Raw genomic sequence first — 18,906 nt, forward strand, 5'->3', positions numbered from 1 at the left:
CCCTTGCAACATAAGCCATTAATACAGGAACAGATATTAAAAAGGGCGAAGAATATTTTAAAGTGTTTACAGTCATAATAGATTAAACATGAATATGCATAAGACCCTGCATGCATCATCAAACTTGGAGACATTTTTGCATCCTTCCAAACCAGATAATTACTTTACATTTTTACCCTGGAAATCAAAAACAAATGCCACAACAGGTCGGAATTAGAATTTAAATTCTGTTTGATAACTGTCCTTACAAAGAGGACAATCTGAAATTATCAGTGCTTGCTGAACCCATAAAAAGAAAGGATTCAGCTTTATGATTTGCACACAGTGTCTGCCATCACTAGTACCATGGAAAGTTAAAAATAGAAAAGCTTCAAATACAATTTATTTTTTTCTTTTATGTCTAAAAAAATCTACAGAAAAAATGGGGAAATATCTGCCAGTGGTGAAATAGATTTATTTTCCTCATTGTTTTATGTCTCTACTGATACACTCCTTGGGTTTTTTGTACAGAAAACAAATTAAAATACTTAGAAGATTTCTTTACTTTTATAGTTTTGCCCTTTAGTGGTACAGTAATCAAAGGCTTGAAAATTCTACCTCACTTTTCAGTAAGAGAGGCAGCACAATATAAATAACCGTATGGGAAGGGACAAGAAAGAAACACAGAATGCAAAGGAAACAGAAGCCATAGGAAATGAGGAAAAGCAACAGAACCAGAAATACCCTTTGTAGGGAAGTGAAGGCAAATAACAGATCACCCAGGCCCTGAGTCTGCTGCCAACTCATCCAAATTTTCTTTCTTCTGCACACCTGATTTTTAGTCCCAACCACCTGTCTCAGGAAGACTCATGCAGCACTTGTGTGAGGTAAGGAGTACTTTACCCTCGATGGATAGAGGAGAATCAAATCATGTAACTCATTCTGACTCCCCGTCAAGAAAGGCCTCCAGTTTTCCTTGCTGCTTTACCTGCCTTAAATGCATTTCCATTACCCTCCCTCTCTAAATGCATTCTTTCTGCTCAATGCTACTCTTGCTATTATGCCCAAGTCAGTTAAATTCTCCAGGCTAACTGGGTCCAGTGCAGGGAAAGGAAAAGAAAGTCATCAATATAAAAGACATTAGAATTTTGCTTTCAGTTGAAATGTTTGGTAATTACAAGAAAATTCATCTCAGCCCTGGGCTGTGAAGCAAATATAAGAAGTTTCCTGCAAGCATTTAAAAACTACATTTTCTTTCTCTAAAAACCATGTATATCTTAGCCAAATCTTAATGGATTTTCACAGGACAGCAAAAAGCAAATTCACAATATTTGCTTGCCAAATCTTTATCTTTACTTCAAAGCACCGGGGCATTTGACCTCTCAAAAAAAAAAAAAAAAGACACAAAATAGGTTTGTGGTTTTTTTTTTTTCCCCACAGTCTCTGTCTGCAAGCCCACTGAACTGTTTCACTTGCAATTTTATATATAAAAATTCACCAAACGCAGACAGGGCCATGGAAAATTTCTTAAGCTTAAAGAGTTAAAAGTTTGGCAAAGCTTATTGTAACTAAGATGACATTCCTGAAAAAGGTCAGTCAGTTTTAATAATGGTTGTGCTACCAGCCTGTTGTGTACACATGTATTACATGGTCTCATAAAGCTGATTTCTGACGGGTTCCCATTCTGCTCCATTGTTATAGTAATATAGTTAGCATATGTTAAGATACTTTCTCATTGGAGACAGGAAGGACAACTGGAATTCCAATGATCATAAAGCACGTACATATTCTGTCAAAATTCCAAGTCAGAAAGGTCCTTGAACTAAATTACAGTGAACAAGTGTAATAAATGTTATGAGTTTGATTTTAAAATATTTGCCTTCTCTTTTGAATGAAACTGCTGAATCCTTTCACTCTTCCTCTGGGATGGACTTTTCTGAACATAATCACCTTCAAAGTGAATGTTAAACAAGCATTAGAATCTCTGACAAAGAAGGTTTTAGAGGACAGTGCTACCATTTTTTTTCTGGCTATTTCATTCCCGCTATACCAAGCTTCATGCTTTGTGGCAAATTTCCTCATAGTCACAGGAGCTACAGTCCTTTGTCATTTTCATCTTCAGCAGCAATACCAGTTTACTTCCCTCACCAGTCCTTAGTTAACATAGATTCTGTGCCAGAAGTGCAGCATTTGCCATACAGGAAGCTGAGAGCTGACCTCTGAGGATAAAAAAAATGTAATTCACCTGCTATAACGCTACAGGATGTACTGAATATCTCAAACAGCAGAGAAATGTGCCCAAGGCTACAGTGAGTCAGTCACTGAGAAAGCTGGAATTGGAATTTAGGAGCTCCCTGCTCTCACTCTACTGTAATTATTATTTATTTTACCATAGCAAAGAAAAGGTCTCTTCAGGACTTGGGCCATTTGTACAACATATTGTACAAACAAAGGATGAGGAATATTCTACTCAAAAGACTTGAGATCTGCCAGTAAGAATTCTTTTCAGGCACAAGGTCTAACATAGCAACATTCAAGAGGAAAATAAATAATTTCAAAATTACATGTAATTAAATATCACTTTATTAAAATGACTAGGAAACATTCTTGCCTTCCACTTCAGATATTTATTTTACAATTCTTAATTATACTTACTGCTGAGGTTCTCCAAGGCGAAATTTAATAGACCCATGAATCCTGAGATCTGGATAAGACTGAAGTTCATTTCTTTAGCCCACCAAAATCCTGCAGTATAATAATCGAATAAAATAGTTTCTTTCAAAGATGTCTTTAGTTGTGTAAGATTCAGAAATTCTGCCATCTTCCTAAAAAAGTTGCAGAGTAAAACAATGAAATTAAAAAAATAAATTACAGATTCCAAAGTCTTACTTGGCCTGCATGCAGTTATAACCATAACATTTGTTTAGTTGCTACATTATTCATATGTGCATATGTACATCATTTCATGAATTTAGCTACATCAATTCCTAGATTGCATTTATGATCAGAGGACATATCAAAAAGTAAACAATTACCTGCAGGCTTCACCAAAAACTATTGAAGTGTTAAGAACAAAAATCAGGGCATTACAAAACCAAAGAGAAATACATAGAAAATTCCAGAGGAAAAAAAGTTTTCATCAGGAATTGGTTTGTGGGATGAAATGATACACTTAGTCTCCACTTTCCACTATCATGCTTTCACTCAGATTTAGATAGTTTTACAGTATAATAAGGTCTTGTTTACATTTCAAGATTATTTTTCATGTGGCCTCTGATGAAAAATTACATCTGAAAATTAATGGAAATAATATAATACATAATTACTGAAAGTAGCTAAAATATTTAGAAGCTTAAATTGCACTTCCATAATGGTCAAAACATTTAAAAAGATGCTTATCCCATTTTACTGGCACACCATGAAAATTTTTCCACTCACTTTAACTCGCAAAATTTATGAAAAAATACACTCCCTTGTAGGAGGCCATACTGTTGCTGACACATTTATGTCTACTCTATCCAAACACAGAATTAGTTACATCTTTTATAATAACTGTGTGCTTTTTTCCACATGAAGAGACGGGACTGGGGCTAGGACTCGGTTTCAATTCTTCCAGTGTAACTTTGGCCATGTCTCAGGTACTTAAGTTTTACGTTAAAGCAATCCTTGGCTTCTCAACTACAGCTGAGGACACAGGTGCCAGTGAGCAGAGTTTCTACTCCTGTGTGAAAAAGCAAGGTCTTCCCCAGCCCTGCTGCCTTCTCATTCCTTCCTAAGAAGGACATTAATCCCAGACCTACTGACTGCAGCCATTAGAGTTTCAGGGCTTTACCCGACACAGTACAGATATGCTGTCAAAAGAGATGAGTTTCTTTCTTTAATTAAAGCCTCAATAGCTAACAGAGTAAAGCATATAATCCAATCAGTTTTGTTTAAAACATGTATTCCTTTGTTCTGCATGACAAATTTGTACGGCTGCACACATGCAAGTCGGTTAAAAACACTTAGCCTGTGTCCTGGAATAGAAGTGGAACATGGCCAGCTGAACTTTCCAAGGTTTGAAACAGTCCATATCCTCTCTCTCTGAAGCTTCTGCCAACTCTGCGTTTTCATAATCAGAGCTTCTCAGGGATTTAGATTTTCTCTGATTCTGCTAACAATGCCAGTGCTCATCTTTCCAATATTCTGTAAGGCATGTCACTGACAACAGTATCTGTACATGTTTGCGAAACGATGGGGCAGCTCCATTCTATAGTTACCCTCCCTGCTTTTTCTTTCTTCACAGGGCTCAAGTCTTACCAAGATGGACAGCAGTACAAAACTCCCTGATAGATGGGAATGCAGGATATCAAAACTATCGGACTCAGATCTATTCTGATTTTCTAACCCTAGCTGTGGCCCTCAAACTGCTCTTGTAAATAGACACTGCACTGTGGTAAACAAAACTTCAATGCTGCTGTTAAACTGCTTAGTGTGCATAAAATACCCTGTAACTATGCTCCTTCCAGTCAGATGCAGTATATACTTTATATTCCCCCTGTACAGCATGTATATATAAATACATATGTGATCAGCTGAGACTAAAAGAGCATGTGATCTTTCAGTGCTTTTCTTTTTAATCTTGATGAGAAAGTTGCACAAAGAATTGTGCACATTAAGCACATTTTAGTCTCCATGAGTTGTACACTTCAGTCTCCTCTAAATTTAAAGGGGCCCATTGTGCAAGAGAAAACAGGAAAGGAAAGAATTTTTTCTATTATTATTTGATGGCAAATTTTCTTTCCAGTTTAAAAAAAAAAAATCCCAGAAAAACTTTCTCTCCCTAGAATAGTGACAAATAGGAAAAACTGAATATGTTTCAGGAATATTTTAATCTCTGTTAAATGGTCACCTATTCAGAGGAACAAAGCTGGATTTTATACACCCCCACCTCTTCCTTCCCAAACCAGACCAGCGGCCCAGCCCTTTGCCTTTCAATTCCCTAAGAACTACTAGTAGACACAAATGCTCCTAAATAATTCTTGCACTTCTGAGAAGTCCAATCTTTCAAATATAAATCTGGAGTCTCAGATCAAACTTCTGGCCTCCTAAATTTAGCTGCTATTTAACACTAATAACAAGGGAGAGTGTTGGTACAGGAAACACAAAGGCAGCCTGACATCAGAAGTCTTTGGCTGCCTCCCATTTCCCCAGAGCACCATAATGGCAACCTACTAATGCCTTCTTAAGCTTTCCATCCCTTGCTGAACTTTCAAGACCTTTTTGATTTTTTGGTAACTCATGTTACAGTACAGAATCTTGAATGTTTTAGCAAAAACAGTTACTCAGAGAGATTTACCAAAAAGAGCTCAGTATCAGCCTGTTCTTATTTTGTGTTTTGTTTACAGCCTATTTAAAGCTATTGTAAATTCAGAAACCACGACAAGGTGAAATTCAAGTGGAAAAAAAGGAGTCTAAGCAAAATTAAAATATATAGGAAAACCAGTAAACCAGGCTGGATCTGAGATCAAAAGTGTTTCTGCCATCTTTCATGAATAATACTAAATATCAATGATTTAACTGAACAATTAAAGACTAATGGCATAACCATCACAAAAGAAATCTAACAATTTTTATTTTATTATTATATGGGTTCCAGCATTGCTGTCACTGCTACTTACTTTTCAACTCCTTCCAGATCTTCTTCTGACAAGGCAGTTACTTGGGAAAGAGAAAGAAATGTCCTATTGATAATCTTTGCTCCACCTAAATCGCCCTGATCTCGGACTTCATCCTGATCGTGGACTTCATCCTGATCTCGGAATTCACCCTGCATACATGGACATAGGAATGTAATTTAAAAACTGTTTATTTTATTATGTCACTAACTTATCTAAATAACATTTTTATATTGAGGAGGTATGCAAGGGATTAATTCAACAAATGCCAAAAATGCAAGACAGCTGTAATTATACAGCAGTAACACAATACCTTAACACATTCTCACCAGAGAAAAGCTGGGCAGATACATGGGACATAGTATTTTTGTCATAAATTCATATGGGAACACACTGACATATTATGTGCTGCACAAGATTGAATTAACTTGCAAGTAAAAACAACAGAGATTTAAAGGTGCAAAAGAATCCATGAATCTAAATTTGACCAACATGATACTGTGTTGCACAATAATTAAATTTTAAAATTAACTTTCTTCTAAACATATTATGAGAATACATGAAAATTACTATGTTATTTGCTCTCCACCATGTACTTGATTGCATTTTCAAATTTACTGTCTACACTATCTCCTTCCCCTAGCCAAACAAAGGTCCAAGATGCTTGCTGCAACAGAATAATAGGGATCTGACACTACTGCTCCTAGGAAGGATGGACATGGTTTAGGGAAGAACAAACTGAGTATGAACTAACAATGCAATGGTCTTCAAAAAAACAGGAAAATTCAGTAAGAAATCTATGAAATGCAAAAACCAGTAGAATAAATCCCATAAAACTGTTTCACAATAGAATATGTAGATGACAAAGTGAGGTGTGAGATGAAGCAGCCCCTTCAGAGAGGTGCACTTCAGGGAAAAAGGGATAGTGGTCATGGGAGCGTGCTCCAGTGGAAGGGGATCCACAATGGGGCAGGATAAAGAAAAATATTTCAGTATGAAAATATTTCAGTATCTAGAATAGATAACCCAGAAAGGCAGAGGAATCTCCATCCTCGCAGGCTTTCAAGAGCAAACTGGACAAAGCCCTCCTGGGCACTGGGTGCTGGCCCAGCTCTGATCAAGAGCAAACCAGTCCCAAAATGCCTCCCAGCCTCCTGCTCTGGCCTGACCACACAAACCCCTGGCACAATTTGCTTGTAGCAGGTACACTTGTACATCTGCAGGATCTGGGGTTTAGAGAAGTGCAGCAAGGCAAAGCCTGCAGAATCCTGCTCCCAGCTCCTGCAGGGAGACCAATGCACAGTTCCTGACACACACAGTTTTGAGCCTGACCAGCACTGCTCTGAGCAACTCACTCCAGCGCCGGACAAGGAGAGCCCCCAAGTAAAGCTACACTACTCCCCCTGCTGCTGCTGAGCTACAAGATGTACTGAAATCCTGGGACTAGCTGAAGAACCACCACAGACACGAGGGGCAAAACAAGACTGAGAGCTGTAAAGAACATTGATTCAGTGGACAGACTATTTCCTCCCCTCTAATTAAGTACTTGAGTACTTTCACATATACCTCAATAAGAAAAACTATTGTTCCCAACTGCAAACAAGTCAATCTCAGATACACTATCTCATAAGAACAGGAATGAAATAAGTGAAGGCTTCCTTCACATGGTTAAAAGCACGATGTTAGTTTGCTTTTATTAGCAGTAATTTAAACAGCATAAAAAATACTCCTACAGTCAGTAATGCTGCTCTAACTGAAGCTGCAGGGAAAAAACAACAGCACTACCTGCTAATATACAATTATTGAAAGACATATTTCAGTAAGAAGAAAAAATATAAATGCTTTCCTGCAGTGGTGAAAAACTCGTTGAACATGAGATTCTTTAGAAGCTGTAGGGGCTGAATTAAATTAATAACTGATATTAATGTTTTGGAAACAGAATTAAAGCTCCTCCCTCACTTTCTCTTAGGATGTTCAATACATAGAATACTTTATTATTTACAGTGACCACCACTATATAAATTACCTATGACTGGTCAGTCACTCAACATCTTACTGGGACAATTGTTAGTAAGGCAAAATGCTAATATTTTACAAGCTGCAGTTTAAACTGAAAAGATTGGCAGCTGCTGTAACTAACTCAGAGTTGCAGATAAGGCTCCCTAATCTGCACATCAAACCAGAACAGTTTACAGGGCAAGGTGAGTGCTTCCCAAGATCCATTTCATTACCCGGGGGCTGGAACAACATTCCCAGCAGCAACATTCCCACCAATGCATTACTGGTTTTGGTAATGCTCATGATAAGATGGGGTTTGGGCACCACTGTCCACCATAACAAGCACAGGTATCAGATAAGAGATAGTGTCACAAATGACAGATTAGGAGCTATGGGACAGAAAGCACATGATTTAATTTTTTTTTAAATCAGCAATGTTTCTGTAATTTAAGAAAGTATTGAAGGTCCATAAATCATTTAAACAATCCTGTGTTTATAGACAGTTTCTGTTTGGGGTGAACCTACACACACACCTGACTAAAACTTACAATTATTTTGATTGATTACTTTTGTCTCTTTAACCACTACTAAAAGTACCAGGAGATTATTTTCATATGTGCTCACTGGTGTCAAAGAATTTACTGTTCATTTTAGTATTAACTGCAGTGACTGACTGAGGTAATCCAAGGTGAGTTAATTCTAGTAATGCTGTTCATGTGTCAGGAAAAAACTCCTGAGACCAATCCTACCAATACCCACTCCCAGCAGCAAACTGCTTGTTTAAATACAGGCTGCTAGTAGAGAATTATTTGTTATGGTTTTATTTTCCTTTGAAGGATTTTTAACTGTTCTGAATGCATAATATGTTTCTGGCTGTTCAATACATTGCTCCAAATGCTGTGGGCATCCCTTGTTAACAGTATCAAATCAAAAACACCAAACCAGACATTCTAAAACAAAAAGTAAGATCTTTCTAAATCTCAGTCTCTTCACTGCCATGAAGCAGGAAATAGCAGCAGCAGCATGATAAACAGCAAATTGCAAAAAACATCCATGTTTACAGGGGTGGGAAAGAACTCTCAAAACCTCAAACCTGCACTGAGTCACCCCTGGCTAGGAAAAATGCGCCACTACCTGGGGTGTTGGTGAGGGCCTTTCCAGAGTGGCCAAACCCTGAAACACAGCAACTGAAATGAGCACCAGCATTCCTCAAGAAAAATAAGCTTGTCCTTTGGGATGAGCCTTCTGCAGTGGTTGAAGACAGCATTTGCATTTGTTTGACAATACACCACCATGCTTTGCAAAATGGCTTCCAAACACATAATACACAGGGAACAGCAAATCCCACCAAGTGTAGCGAATACTCAAAGCACACGGAACCCAAGATCCTGCTGTCCTCACCCTAGCAGGGAAATCACACTGGACTCAACTTTCCAGTAGCTCATGAAAAGCCAGCTCAGCTGCTCTGCCTGGGCTGACAGCACAGCAGATGTACCCTGGAAGAGCACTGTATATCAGTTACAACTTTAATCAAAATGGGAATGAAAAAAACCCCAACCAAACTACACCAGCAACACAGGCTGTTATTTGTATTATTATACACATTTTGTTATCAAGCTGTCAAATGCTTCAGTAGCAGCAGAAAATCCTGAAGCTTTCTACACAAATAGTTAAGGCAGAAACAGAAACACATTCACTGTTCCTGCTTGTTTTTAAAAGGCCCCACTTGTCCACTCCCACAATGGGAAGTTAAGATCAATAGTTGCTATTTTTAATCATAAACATTTCTTTTGTCATCAAACAAATGAGGAAATAAAAATAGCAGCACTAATTTCAACTACCTTCAAAAGGGAAATATGCAGATGTGTCAAATGCAAAACACAAAACCTATGGGCAAAGAAAGCTTTCAAGGAACACTATAAACATGATAGTGTCCTTTTAATAACAAAACATGTTTCAAAAATGTCACAGTCCATATATCATGATTTATGGTTGACCAAACGTATCATGACAATAAATTTTACTGATGTTTTCACAGCTGCAGACTACTTACGAGAAAAATGTGGTTAAAAATAAAGCAGCAGCAAGACTTGATAAGATCAGTATTCAGATTTTCTAACAGACCTTCTGCTGAAAGTCATTACAAGCTGTAGCAATTATAAAAATATTCAATTTAAATAAAAGGAATTGTCTCAAAATGTAAGAAATTATATAAAGAAACAGTACCAGAATAGTGATTCCTATACCTTATATATGGACCATGCTAAGCTACCTTCAGCCAAAACTAGGGACTATAGAATCATAAAAACACACAATTCCACATGGTTTCCACTAAAAACAAATCATAAAGGATAGACAGAAATATCACAAAGGTAAGCTACTGTGTGTAGAACAAGCTTCAATACATGAGGAACAGAAAACACGTGGAAAAAAAAGTTTACTGAATTCCTCTAAAGATTCTTTTTATAAAGCCATGAAGTAAAATCGACAAAAATTTCAATGGTACATTTCAACCAGATGTACAATATATTTCTGACAGCCTGTCGTGTCCCATAGAGCACAGCCTGTATCCTTTTACTGCAATCTGACTGCATTACCCCAGTGTTACGCTGCTCCAATGCCAAAATATTTACAGAGAGCACTAACGGAGCTCTGTGAAAGGTGCATATATTTTTCATAAAGCATTTAGCATACTTAGCAACACATTTCACTGGAAAGAGGGTTTGTTTATTTATTTAAGGAAACCTAAATGGTGAGCTTTTGTACTGACAAAGACACAACCATGACACGGCTGAAGGCGCTTAATCACTCCCACAACAGTCACGGCGACTTCTTGGCCAGTGGAGACAACAAAGCAGCTCAAGCAGAAGAAAATTATCTTATAGTAGCTACAACTACATAGACAGGCTTGAGGGAGAAATTCTGAGTTGATGCAATACCTCATGCATTCTTGGGAGGAATGAATTTTATATCTCTTGACAAGCAGCATGAAATGAGTTGCCTGTCAGAAACCACACCTCTGTCAACCAAGTAAAAAAAGGAAACAGGAAAAAAACAGGGAGGAGGCCAAAGACAAGCAAATAAAGCAAATATTAATGCAAACACTGTGGATTTGTAAAATCCTCCAGAGGATAGCAAGATAAAGCAATGAAAGGTGAGAAATACAACTGTGATATTGCTGGAAGGAAAGTGTAAGCTTGCTTCTACTGCCCCAGTGCTCTTTAAAAGGAAACCACAGGCCTTTTCCTCAGCAACCAAAAATTAGGAGACTCCTACCACCACAAAAAAGCCCACTATAGTGGTTTGACCCAGGCTGGATGCCCAGGAGCTGACCACAGCCTCTCTGCCAGCCCCTTCCTCAGTCAAACAGGGGAGAGGAAATGTAACAAAAGGCTTGTGGGAAAAGGTGAGGACAGGGAAAGGTCACTGACCAATTACTGTCATGAGCAAAAGGGTCTTGGTTTGGGCAGAAAAATAATTCGTTACCAATGAAATCAGAGTAGAATAATGCAAAATAAAAACTTCATTTCAAAACACCTCTCTTCTCTTCCCAGACTCAACTTCACTCCCAATTTTCTCTACCAGTTCCCCCCAGGAGTACAGGGGGATGGGGTAAAGTGCTTGCAGCCATTTCAGCACGTGTTGCATCTGACCCTGCTGCCTCCTTATTCCCTTCCTTTCCTCAGGGAAGACTCCTCACACTCTAACTCTACTCCAGCATGGGGTGCCCCCCACCAGGGAGTCTACCGTGAACTGCTCCAACATGGGTGTCTCCTCCACCGTGACCTCCATGGGCCCAGGGGCACAGCTGTGTCACCATGGGCTGTGGGGAAACCTGCTCTGGCACCTGGAGCACATCCTGCCTCCCCTTCTCTGCTGGCCTCGGTGTTTGCAGCTATATTTGCATCCCCCTCTTCCAGCTGCTGTTGTATGGCCTCCTTCCTCCCGCTCCTAAAGCTGTTATCCCAGATCTCTGTCTGGTGAGGTCACCCTCGGCCAGCCGTGGGTGTGTCCTGGAGCTGGCTGGCATTGGCCCTAGTGGACATGGGAAAGCTTCCAGCAGCTTCTCGCAGAAACCACTCCTGTAGCTCCCTACGACCGAAGCCACACAAACCCAATATACCAAGAAATAACCATACATTTATAAAGAAGGGTCGATAACCGAGTGAAAGCTGGCGAGGCAGTGGGAGCTCAGAGGTGGAGCAGGCACACACGAGCAGCAGCTCTGTGCGAGGGACAGACCCGGCTGGGCTGTGCCAGCCCAGGCTCCGCAGTCTCTGCTGGAGGAGCTGCCGGGCCAGGCCCTGTCTCTCCATTGAACTGACTGGGTGACGATAGTGACACTGGAAACTGACACTGGGAAACTGACACCGGGAACTGAAAGTGACGACAGGTGTATTTTTATATGTACATATGCGTATTTACAGACACACAGCTTTTTTAACGCCACACTCTTTTCTACAAAGAATTGTAAGGGTTGGCAGGGACCTGTGGAGGTAATACAGTCCATCCCCCAGCCGAGATAGGGTCACCCAGAGCAAGTGACAAAGGAACGTGTCCAGAGGGGTTTGCAATGTCTCCAAATGCCTCTCTCCAGAGATGGAGACTCCACAACCTCCTTGGGCGGCCCGTTCCAGTGCTCTGCCACCCTCTTCATGAAGAAGCTCTTCCTCATATTGAGGTGGAAATTTCTCTGTTGTGGTTTATGGCCCTTGCTCCTCCTGTCACCGGGCACTACTGAAAAGAGGCCGGCACCATCCTCCTAACCTTTGAGACATATATTGATAAAACCCCTCTCAATCTCCTCCAGACTAAACAGGCCCAGCTGCCGCAGTCTCTCGTCACAAGCGAGATGCTCCAGACCCCTCACCATCCTTGCGGCCCTTGGTGCAGCTCAGCACGGACAATTTACCACAAAGCGCTCCCACCCCGGCGGTACCTGCACGCCCTCCGCCATGGCCGCCGGGCCCGCCCCTAACGGCGCCCCGCCCGCGCTGCCCTCAGAGCCCGGCCCGCCCCTCACGGCCGCGCGGCCGGGCCCAGCGCGTGCCGTTTCTATTTAACGAACTCGGAACAGTAGCGAACTAAAACTACATCGAAACATTTTCCCCGTCACCTATTGCACGCAACAACAGTAATTCAGAGTAATAGCATTTACCCGCAATATCAAATAAAATGCAAGCATTTGGTAGGTGAACAGTAATGAGAACAAAGAAAGAAGTAATTTACTTTGCAAAGTTTATGGATGTGCTGAGGGAGTTGGTATGACAAAACAACTTCCTTGCAGTGCCTCACATAAAGCAAAGGCCTCCCGGGATTTTCTGCAGCTCTTTCAGGCTGTGCCACTGCTTTGGAGCAGTTTGCCACCTTCAGAAGTTTGTCATCCGCAGTTTCTTAAAATGTGCAAACCACAAAGTACAGTACCTGTGTCCTAGCTGAGGCACAGGAGACAAGAACATGCCCATTACCCACTAAGGTTGTGATGTATAGTGCGAGATTCAACACGTCTGTAGCTCCTGTTCTGTTCAAACACCCTGACCCTCACTGACACAGGTAGACCAATCGCACTTCCAAAAGGAGTCAGAAATCTTTGAGGTTCAGAGAGCTGGATCCTGCAGTGTTTTGTAGAATTATTCATAGTATTTTAAAGAAATAGAGCCCACACTGTGAATTTAAAGAAATAGAGCCCACACTGAGAATTCCTACAATTTGTGCTGTGCTCTGTGGCTGATAGCTGCACAGCTGTGTTACTGCCCCTTTTACAGTGTATATAAATCTAACCAAATAAGAACATTATTCAGAGCTGCAAGCACTGCACATAGTAAGGTGTTAAAACTGAGGAATTAAGTGGATGCAATGCAAGATTGTGTACATTCATTATTATGTTATCTAGTTGGTAACAGGTAGATTCTTGACTTAACCCTGCACTCCTCTGGAACTGAAAATGCCCATTGACTTCCATGAACATTTTCAATGTAAAAGACTTGGGGGGCTTAAAGCCTTTAGAAAGAGCTAATTCTGTTTCTCAATATAAAAAGATTGAATTCTCTCTTACACAAAACCTGAACTGAGCAGGTGATTGAAGCTGAGTGCTGATTGAAGCTCAAACCACATTTCCAGTTGTGAGCTCCTAAACTTCCTACTTTTCAATTTAGATTTTTAGATAGTTGGTTTCAGAAGGCTTAGAAACAGAAAAAAGGATTCAACAGTTGCATCAAACCATGCCATCTAATTTCATGTGGATCCTTCATGTTTACAAAACCACATTCATGTGTATGTAAATATTTAAGGTGGCTTTTGATTTCCTTCAAATGCAAAACTTTTAAGTGCAACACAGAAATACTAAACTTAAAATGCTGACGGAGTCCTTTCCTACTACAGGTAGCCATGGTAGATTTTCATATGATTTCTAATCATCAAACAGACCCAGGTTAGAGAACAGCAGAGCTCCTTCTCCGCTGGTGCAGTTGTGTTAGATGTAAAGGTTTCCTGAAAGTGTCTGTTATTTAATATTTAAAATATGTCATTTAAGCAGAACATATTTGAAAGTCTGGCTTTACACCGTAAGTGCTCTTCTATTTGTCTGAGAAGCAATCAGAGCTAAGGTTTGGGAGAGGCTCTGCCAAGACTGGTGTCACTCAGAACATGAGCATCGTGGAAGGCACACTTCTTTATTGTCTCTCTTCGATTAAAGCTCTTTAGCTCATGGTGCCTAGGTCACCTCTAGCCTGTACAAGATAACCACCACACAGCCCACTAACACTCAGTCCTGGCAGGGGCTGGGCAAAGAGCTGGTTGTTCCCCTTAATTTTCTTCAAGTTGCCAAATTTTCATTTTGCTAATTATGCACTGAAGCATCACCAATATAGCAATTCCACACTGCTCTCTGTACAGTGAACTACACAGCTATCTTTTTAAAAATACTTTCCTCTTCATCATGATACTCCATCTTTTGGGCAGGGAGCAGGTTCTCCTGCATCACACAAGTCCTTGTCAAAAAGGGAATAAAGGTCACAGCTGTAAGCAAAGCTTTGATAGTACAGGCCACCTGCAATTGAAACACATCCAGCAGCTGCAAGTGCTCCAAAATATTCCAGCAAACCTTCCAAAGTTTTAGTAGCCAAGGTGATTCAGTCTGATTTTGTTACTCATCACAGAGATCCTGGCATTTCAGGAGTAAATGAAGCGTATTAATTTAAGAAAAAGGAATGAATTTTCAGAAGTTGCCTTTTACAAAGCAAAGGTTTTGTAACAAAAAACAGGCCCACAAAACATCCTCCTATTGACAGAGATCCTATAAAAATGTTCAATTGCAAACACGTTTCCAGTCACTTTTAGTTAAGCATCACCAAGCAGAGTAGTTAGCCATAGGCAAATTCAGGATGAAAAGCAGACAGAAATTCCTAGCAGAGCCTTGCTTGTTACATCAACATCAGATGGACATATAGCTCTTCTGGCTGCCAGCCCTTATGACAACAAATTGCTTATACTCATGCCCTGTGATACAAGAATTGAGAAGAAACCACAGGCATATGTGGAGGACTTGCACACAGTATTTGGGTTTGACCCTCCCAGTAACAAACGGGTAATTTGTGAAAGCAACAGGACATTAGCGCTATGTGACTCTTAATAAAGAGCCCTGCATTACTGTGCATAAGTGCATTAACACAGTAATTAATCATCCCCTCCTGGCTCCGTTATAACATTCTTTGCAGATATTCTATCCAGGGAACAGCATTCCCTCTAGGTAATGTTCTTCTGTTTTACATATATAGATACACACCTTCAGAAAAAAATTCTGGACATGATTATGTACTAGGAAATGAAAAACATAAATCCCAGGTTGTCAGGGAAACTTGTTTTTAAAACAAAAAGATAATTCTGCCATTTCTCAGGCAGTATCCAATTAAAATGAGATACAGGTATGAGAGGATAACTGGTGTATCAGCAGCAGGATAGACAGAGTTCTGAGTTACTTGGGGACAGATGCTGCTTCTTTTTTGCTCACTGTCAACACAATCCAGCTCAGTACCTCTCTGTGCCTGTATAATTAATAGGTAGGCAAAGTTTCCATGTGATTTGACAGTGATTTTGAGACTTGTAAAGTTAGTACTCTGCCCAGCAACAAATTCCAAGTTAAATGGAGCAAATCATAACTTTTCAATTATTCAAAACAATATGCATACAAAGAAATGAAAGTAGTAAAATTTGTATTCTATCAATGATTCCATTATCTTCTCATCATAAAGAGAAGTGGCTCAATGTAGGATAAAAGCAAATTTTAGATTGATTCTCTTCTTGATCATAGCCAGAAGACTGCTATATCTATTGCCAAGAAACTGAATTGAGTTCATAGAAATCCTAAAAATTAGATAGAAAAGACTTATAAGAACATGTAACCCATCTCCAGGGGACCTGTACTTTTTCCTGCCAACAAGAACTTCAAGCAGAAATAGGAATTTATTTAATCCAGTAGTTCAAGACACCTCCTTACTTGTATTAAACTGTAGAAATAATGTAAATGTGTGTATAACATTGCAGTTCACCATCAGTGTGAACTAAGAAAGCTTAGGTTTTTCTCCCCTCTAAACATCTCTTAGTACAAAAACCTAAACTATGACACCTGATGCATAAGATAAAGCAATATGGATAATTTAGAGCATAGCTATTTCAAACTACCTACCCTCAAGGTCATCAATTGATGAAACAAAACCTAAAATCTCTACAACTCAAGAACTCCTCATAGTTATTATTCAAACCAGAACAATCCACTCAGAAGTCCCAAATTCAAGAAAAGAGACAAAAAGAAGAGCCCATTGAATGACTATAAGTCCCCTAAGTCTTATACAGCCATGAGTACATGGTGACAATGGACAAATAATTTATCATAAGGTTAGTGTAGGGTTTTGGGTTTGATGAGAGAATTGTTTCATTGGCAGAGAGCTGCATTCTTCAGGAGGACATGTTGTGCAGTACAGCATTTGCTAATTAACGTAGCGATGAAAATCACCAGAAAGAATAATTTAACGAGTTATAATTGCAAATAGAAATAATACTTGTAAAATACAGGAGTATGTATATTCATATTCTATATAAAATGTTACATATTAAACACATACTCAAGTATTGGTACTATATAATACACACGCATATATTCTCTCTTCAGACAGCCACTTCAGCTCAGATTCCCATCTACTCTGTATCTTTTCTAAAGACATAAACTACTGCTAATCTTGGCAAGTTCACAGGAACTGGAGGATATTTCACTCCATGAGAAAGATGAGACATTAATCTCCTGGGAAAACTCTCTTGAAATTTCATTTTGATAGACAAAACTTGACTTTTCCATTTGAACTGCTATTTCATTCTGTTGGCAGACCAAAGAAGATAGAAAGACACAACTACGTGAAGTATTACATCTTAGTAACACAGCAAAATCTACAGAAAAAATATAAATTCACTGATTCCATTGTCCCTGCCCTTTTGCCCCCAAATGGGAACATAATTTCTTTCATAGGTTTCATATTTTACTCCTTTCATGCCTTTGTTGTGAAGCTCTATTGATTTTTTGCCAACTTCTCCATGTGATGTTAACCAGCTTTTAGAATAACATATAACAATTTAGGGCAGCAAGTGAAAAAATACATCCAGCTGAAATTACAGGAGGATTTTAATAGAGAGACTAGTTACTCAAGACTTGACTTGTCTTGTATACTAAAGCTAACTGTATTTTTTGTTTATTTGTGAATTGTTTGTTTGCTGGACTACACAAACAGCTTCCAAGGTGTTTCAATATTTCTTTAGTTATTTAATAAGGACTGGCAAGCCTGAATTACTGGGACATAATTACATCATATTTAAGTGATGTCTTGGACTAGGATCCCACAGCAGCAACACCTGGAGAGTCAGTATGGCAAATGAGTCTCCATTTTACAGAAAGAGGCCTGTCCAAGAGAGTGAAATGTGTCACTCTGCAGTTTGGCAATACATCCTATGTATCCCTGCCACCAGATCTAAGCAACAAAGTGGATCACGTGTCTTCTCCTTGTGTACTTGGAAACACAGAGTACAAATCCCAAGGAGTGGATGAGCATGTTCAAGAAGAACGTGTCCATGTGGTCTCCTTAAATATGTAAGCATAAAGCTTATTTTGTGATCACTAGGCAATAGGGTTAAAATTACGATGAAGCTGTTTGTTATTGCCCTTCCCCTTTATTTCCCTGACTCATTTGAGGTTATGGACTCATCTTGGCAAAGTACATTAAAATAAAATGGTATATAACTCAGTAGTCAGTCCTGGGAGCACTTTCCTTCCTAGATTCTGAATTTGAAATATCTGCTATGCAAGCCTATGTTTACAGAGAGCTGCAAGGAGGAGTTAATGTCCATATTCACTCCAAAAAGATTATGTAGTTGCATGCAAAAAATGAATTCACAGAGCTCTAGAGAGCTTAAGTATATTACTTCTTGTAAAAATAAAAAGTCATTGAGCAGAGGATCCAAGGCCAGCACATATATTTGTGCTAAGAATATCACTTTAACTGCACATGAGCTCTGCATGTGATGTCATATAGAACATTATGGGTTTCTTCTAGAACAGGGGTCAAATATTTCCATAAGGTATTTATTAATGTAATTTATTGATTTAGATGAGGGAGAATTAGCCTGTTTAGAATGGAAAGCTGATTATTCTAACCCATTCTTGAGCTCAGTATCTTGGAACTCAAAATTCAAAGGAAGAGAAAGATGTGGCACAGCTCTCATATACTCTGCTGACACTTGTGACTTGGGTTATGGAGAATAGGGGTATTTTGGTACACAGGGAGCAGAGTTACCCACACACTTATCCTAGGAAATTTAGAAGGAGAATGAAAATACTGAGTGCACTGTTTGACAGTGTTCCTTGAACTGGAGCTTATGCTTTTCTCATTTACTTGAAATTTGAAAGACGATGATAGAAGTTAATGGAGTTTCATTATGGTAAAGCAATGTAAAAGGAATCATCTTCCTTGTTTTAACATCTGTGAACGCCGTCTTCCTCTTCCTCACAAACAAAACATATGAGATTCTGCTCAGTTTTAATGCTGTTTGGCATCTGTGCCTATACTGCCAGGGACATTCAGAACCGTTTACATTAACAGCAAATATTTTTACTCCAAAGAAGGAAACATATCCTTATTGATATTCAGCAAGTGGTGCGTTGTTGCAACCAAGATATAATTTACTCACTTGTCTGACTGGATTACATTACTCCATGCATTTTGTAGTTTCA

The 18,906-nt window shown here is 39.3% G+C and overlaps 1 protein-coding gene across 1 annotated transcript in view; it reads right to left on the reverse strand.

Moving 5' to 3' along the window:
- The window catches only part of CABCOCO1 (ciliary associated calcium binding coiled-coil 1), a 50,692-nt gene extending 38,101 nt beyond the window's left edge, over window positions 1–12,591 (reverse strand). Inside the window, exons 1-3 of the mRNA XM_058810689.1 lie at window positions 12,574–12,591; window positions 5,640–5,788; window positions 2,635–2,804 (exon numbers count right to left, since the gene is read on the reverse strand). Coding sequence (XP_058666672.1) covers window positions 2,635–2,804; window positions 5,640–5,788; window positions 12,574–12,591 — 337 coding nt within the window. The remainder of the gene's footprint in view (window positions 1–2,634; window positions 2,805–5,639; window positions 5,789–12,573) is intronic.
- Between the last annotated feature and the right edge of the window lie 6,315 nt (window positions 12,592–18,906).

Source organism: Ammospiza caudacuta, chromosome 9, assembly GCF_027887145.1.
Source record: "Ammospiza caudacuta isolate bAmmCau1 chromosome 9, bAmmCau1.pri, whole genome shotgun sequence".
Lineage (NCBI taxonomy): Eukaryota > Metazoa > Chordata > Aves > Passeriformes > Passerellidae > Ammospiza > Ammospiza caudacuta.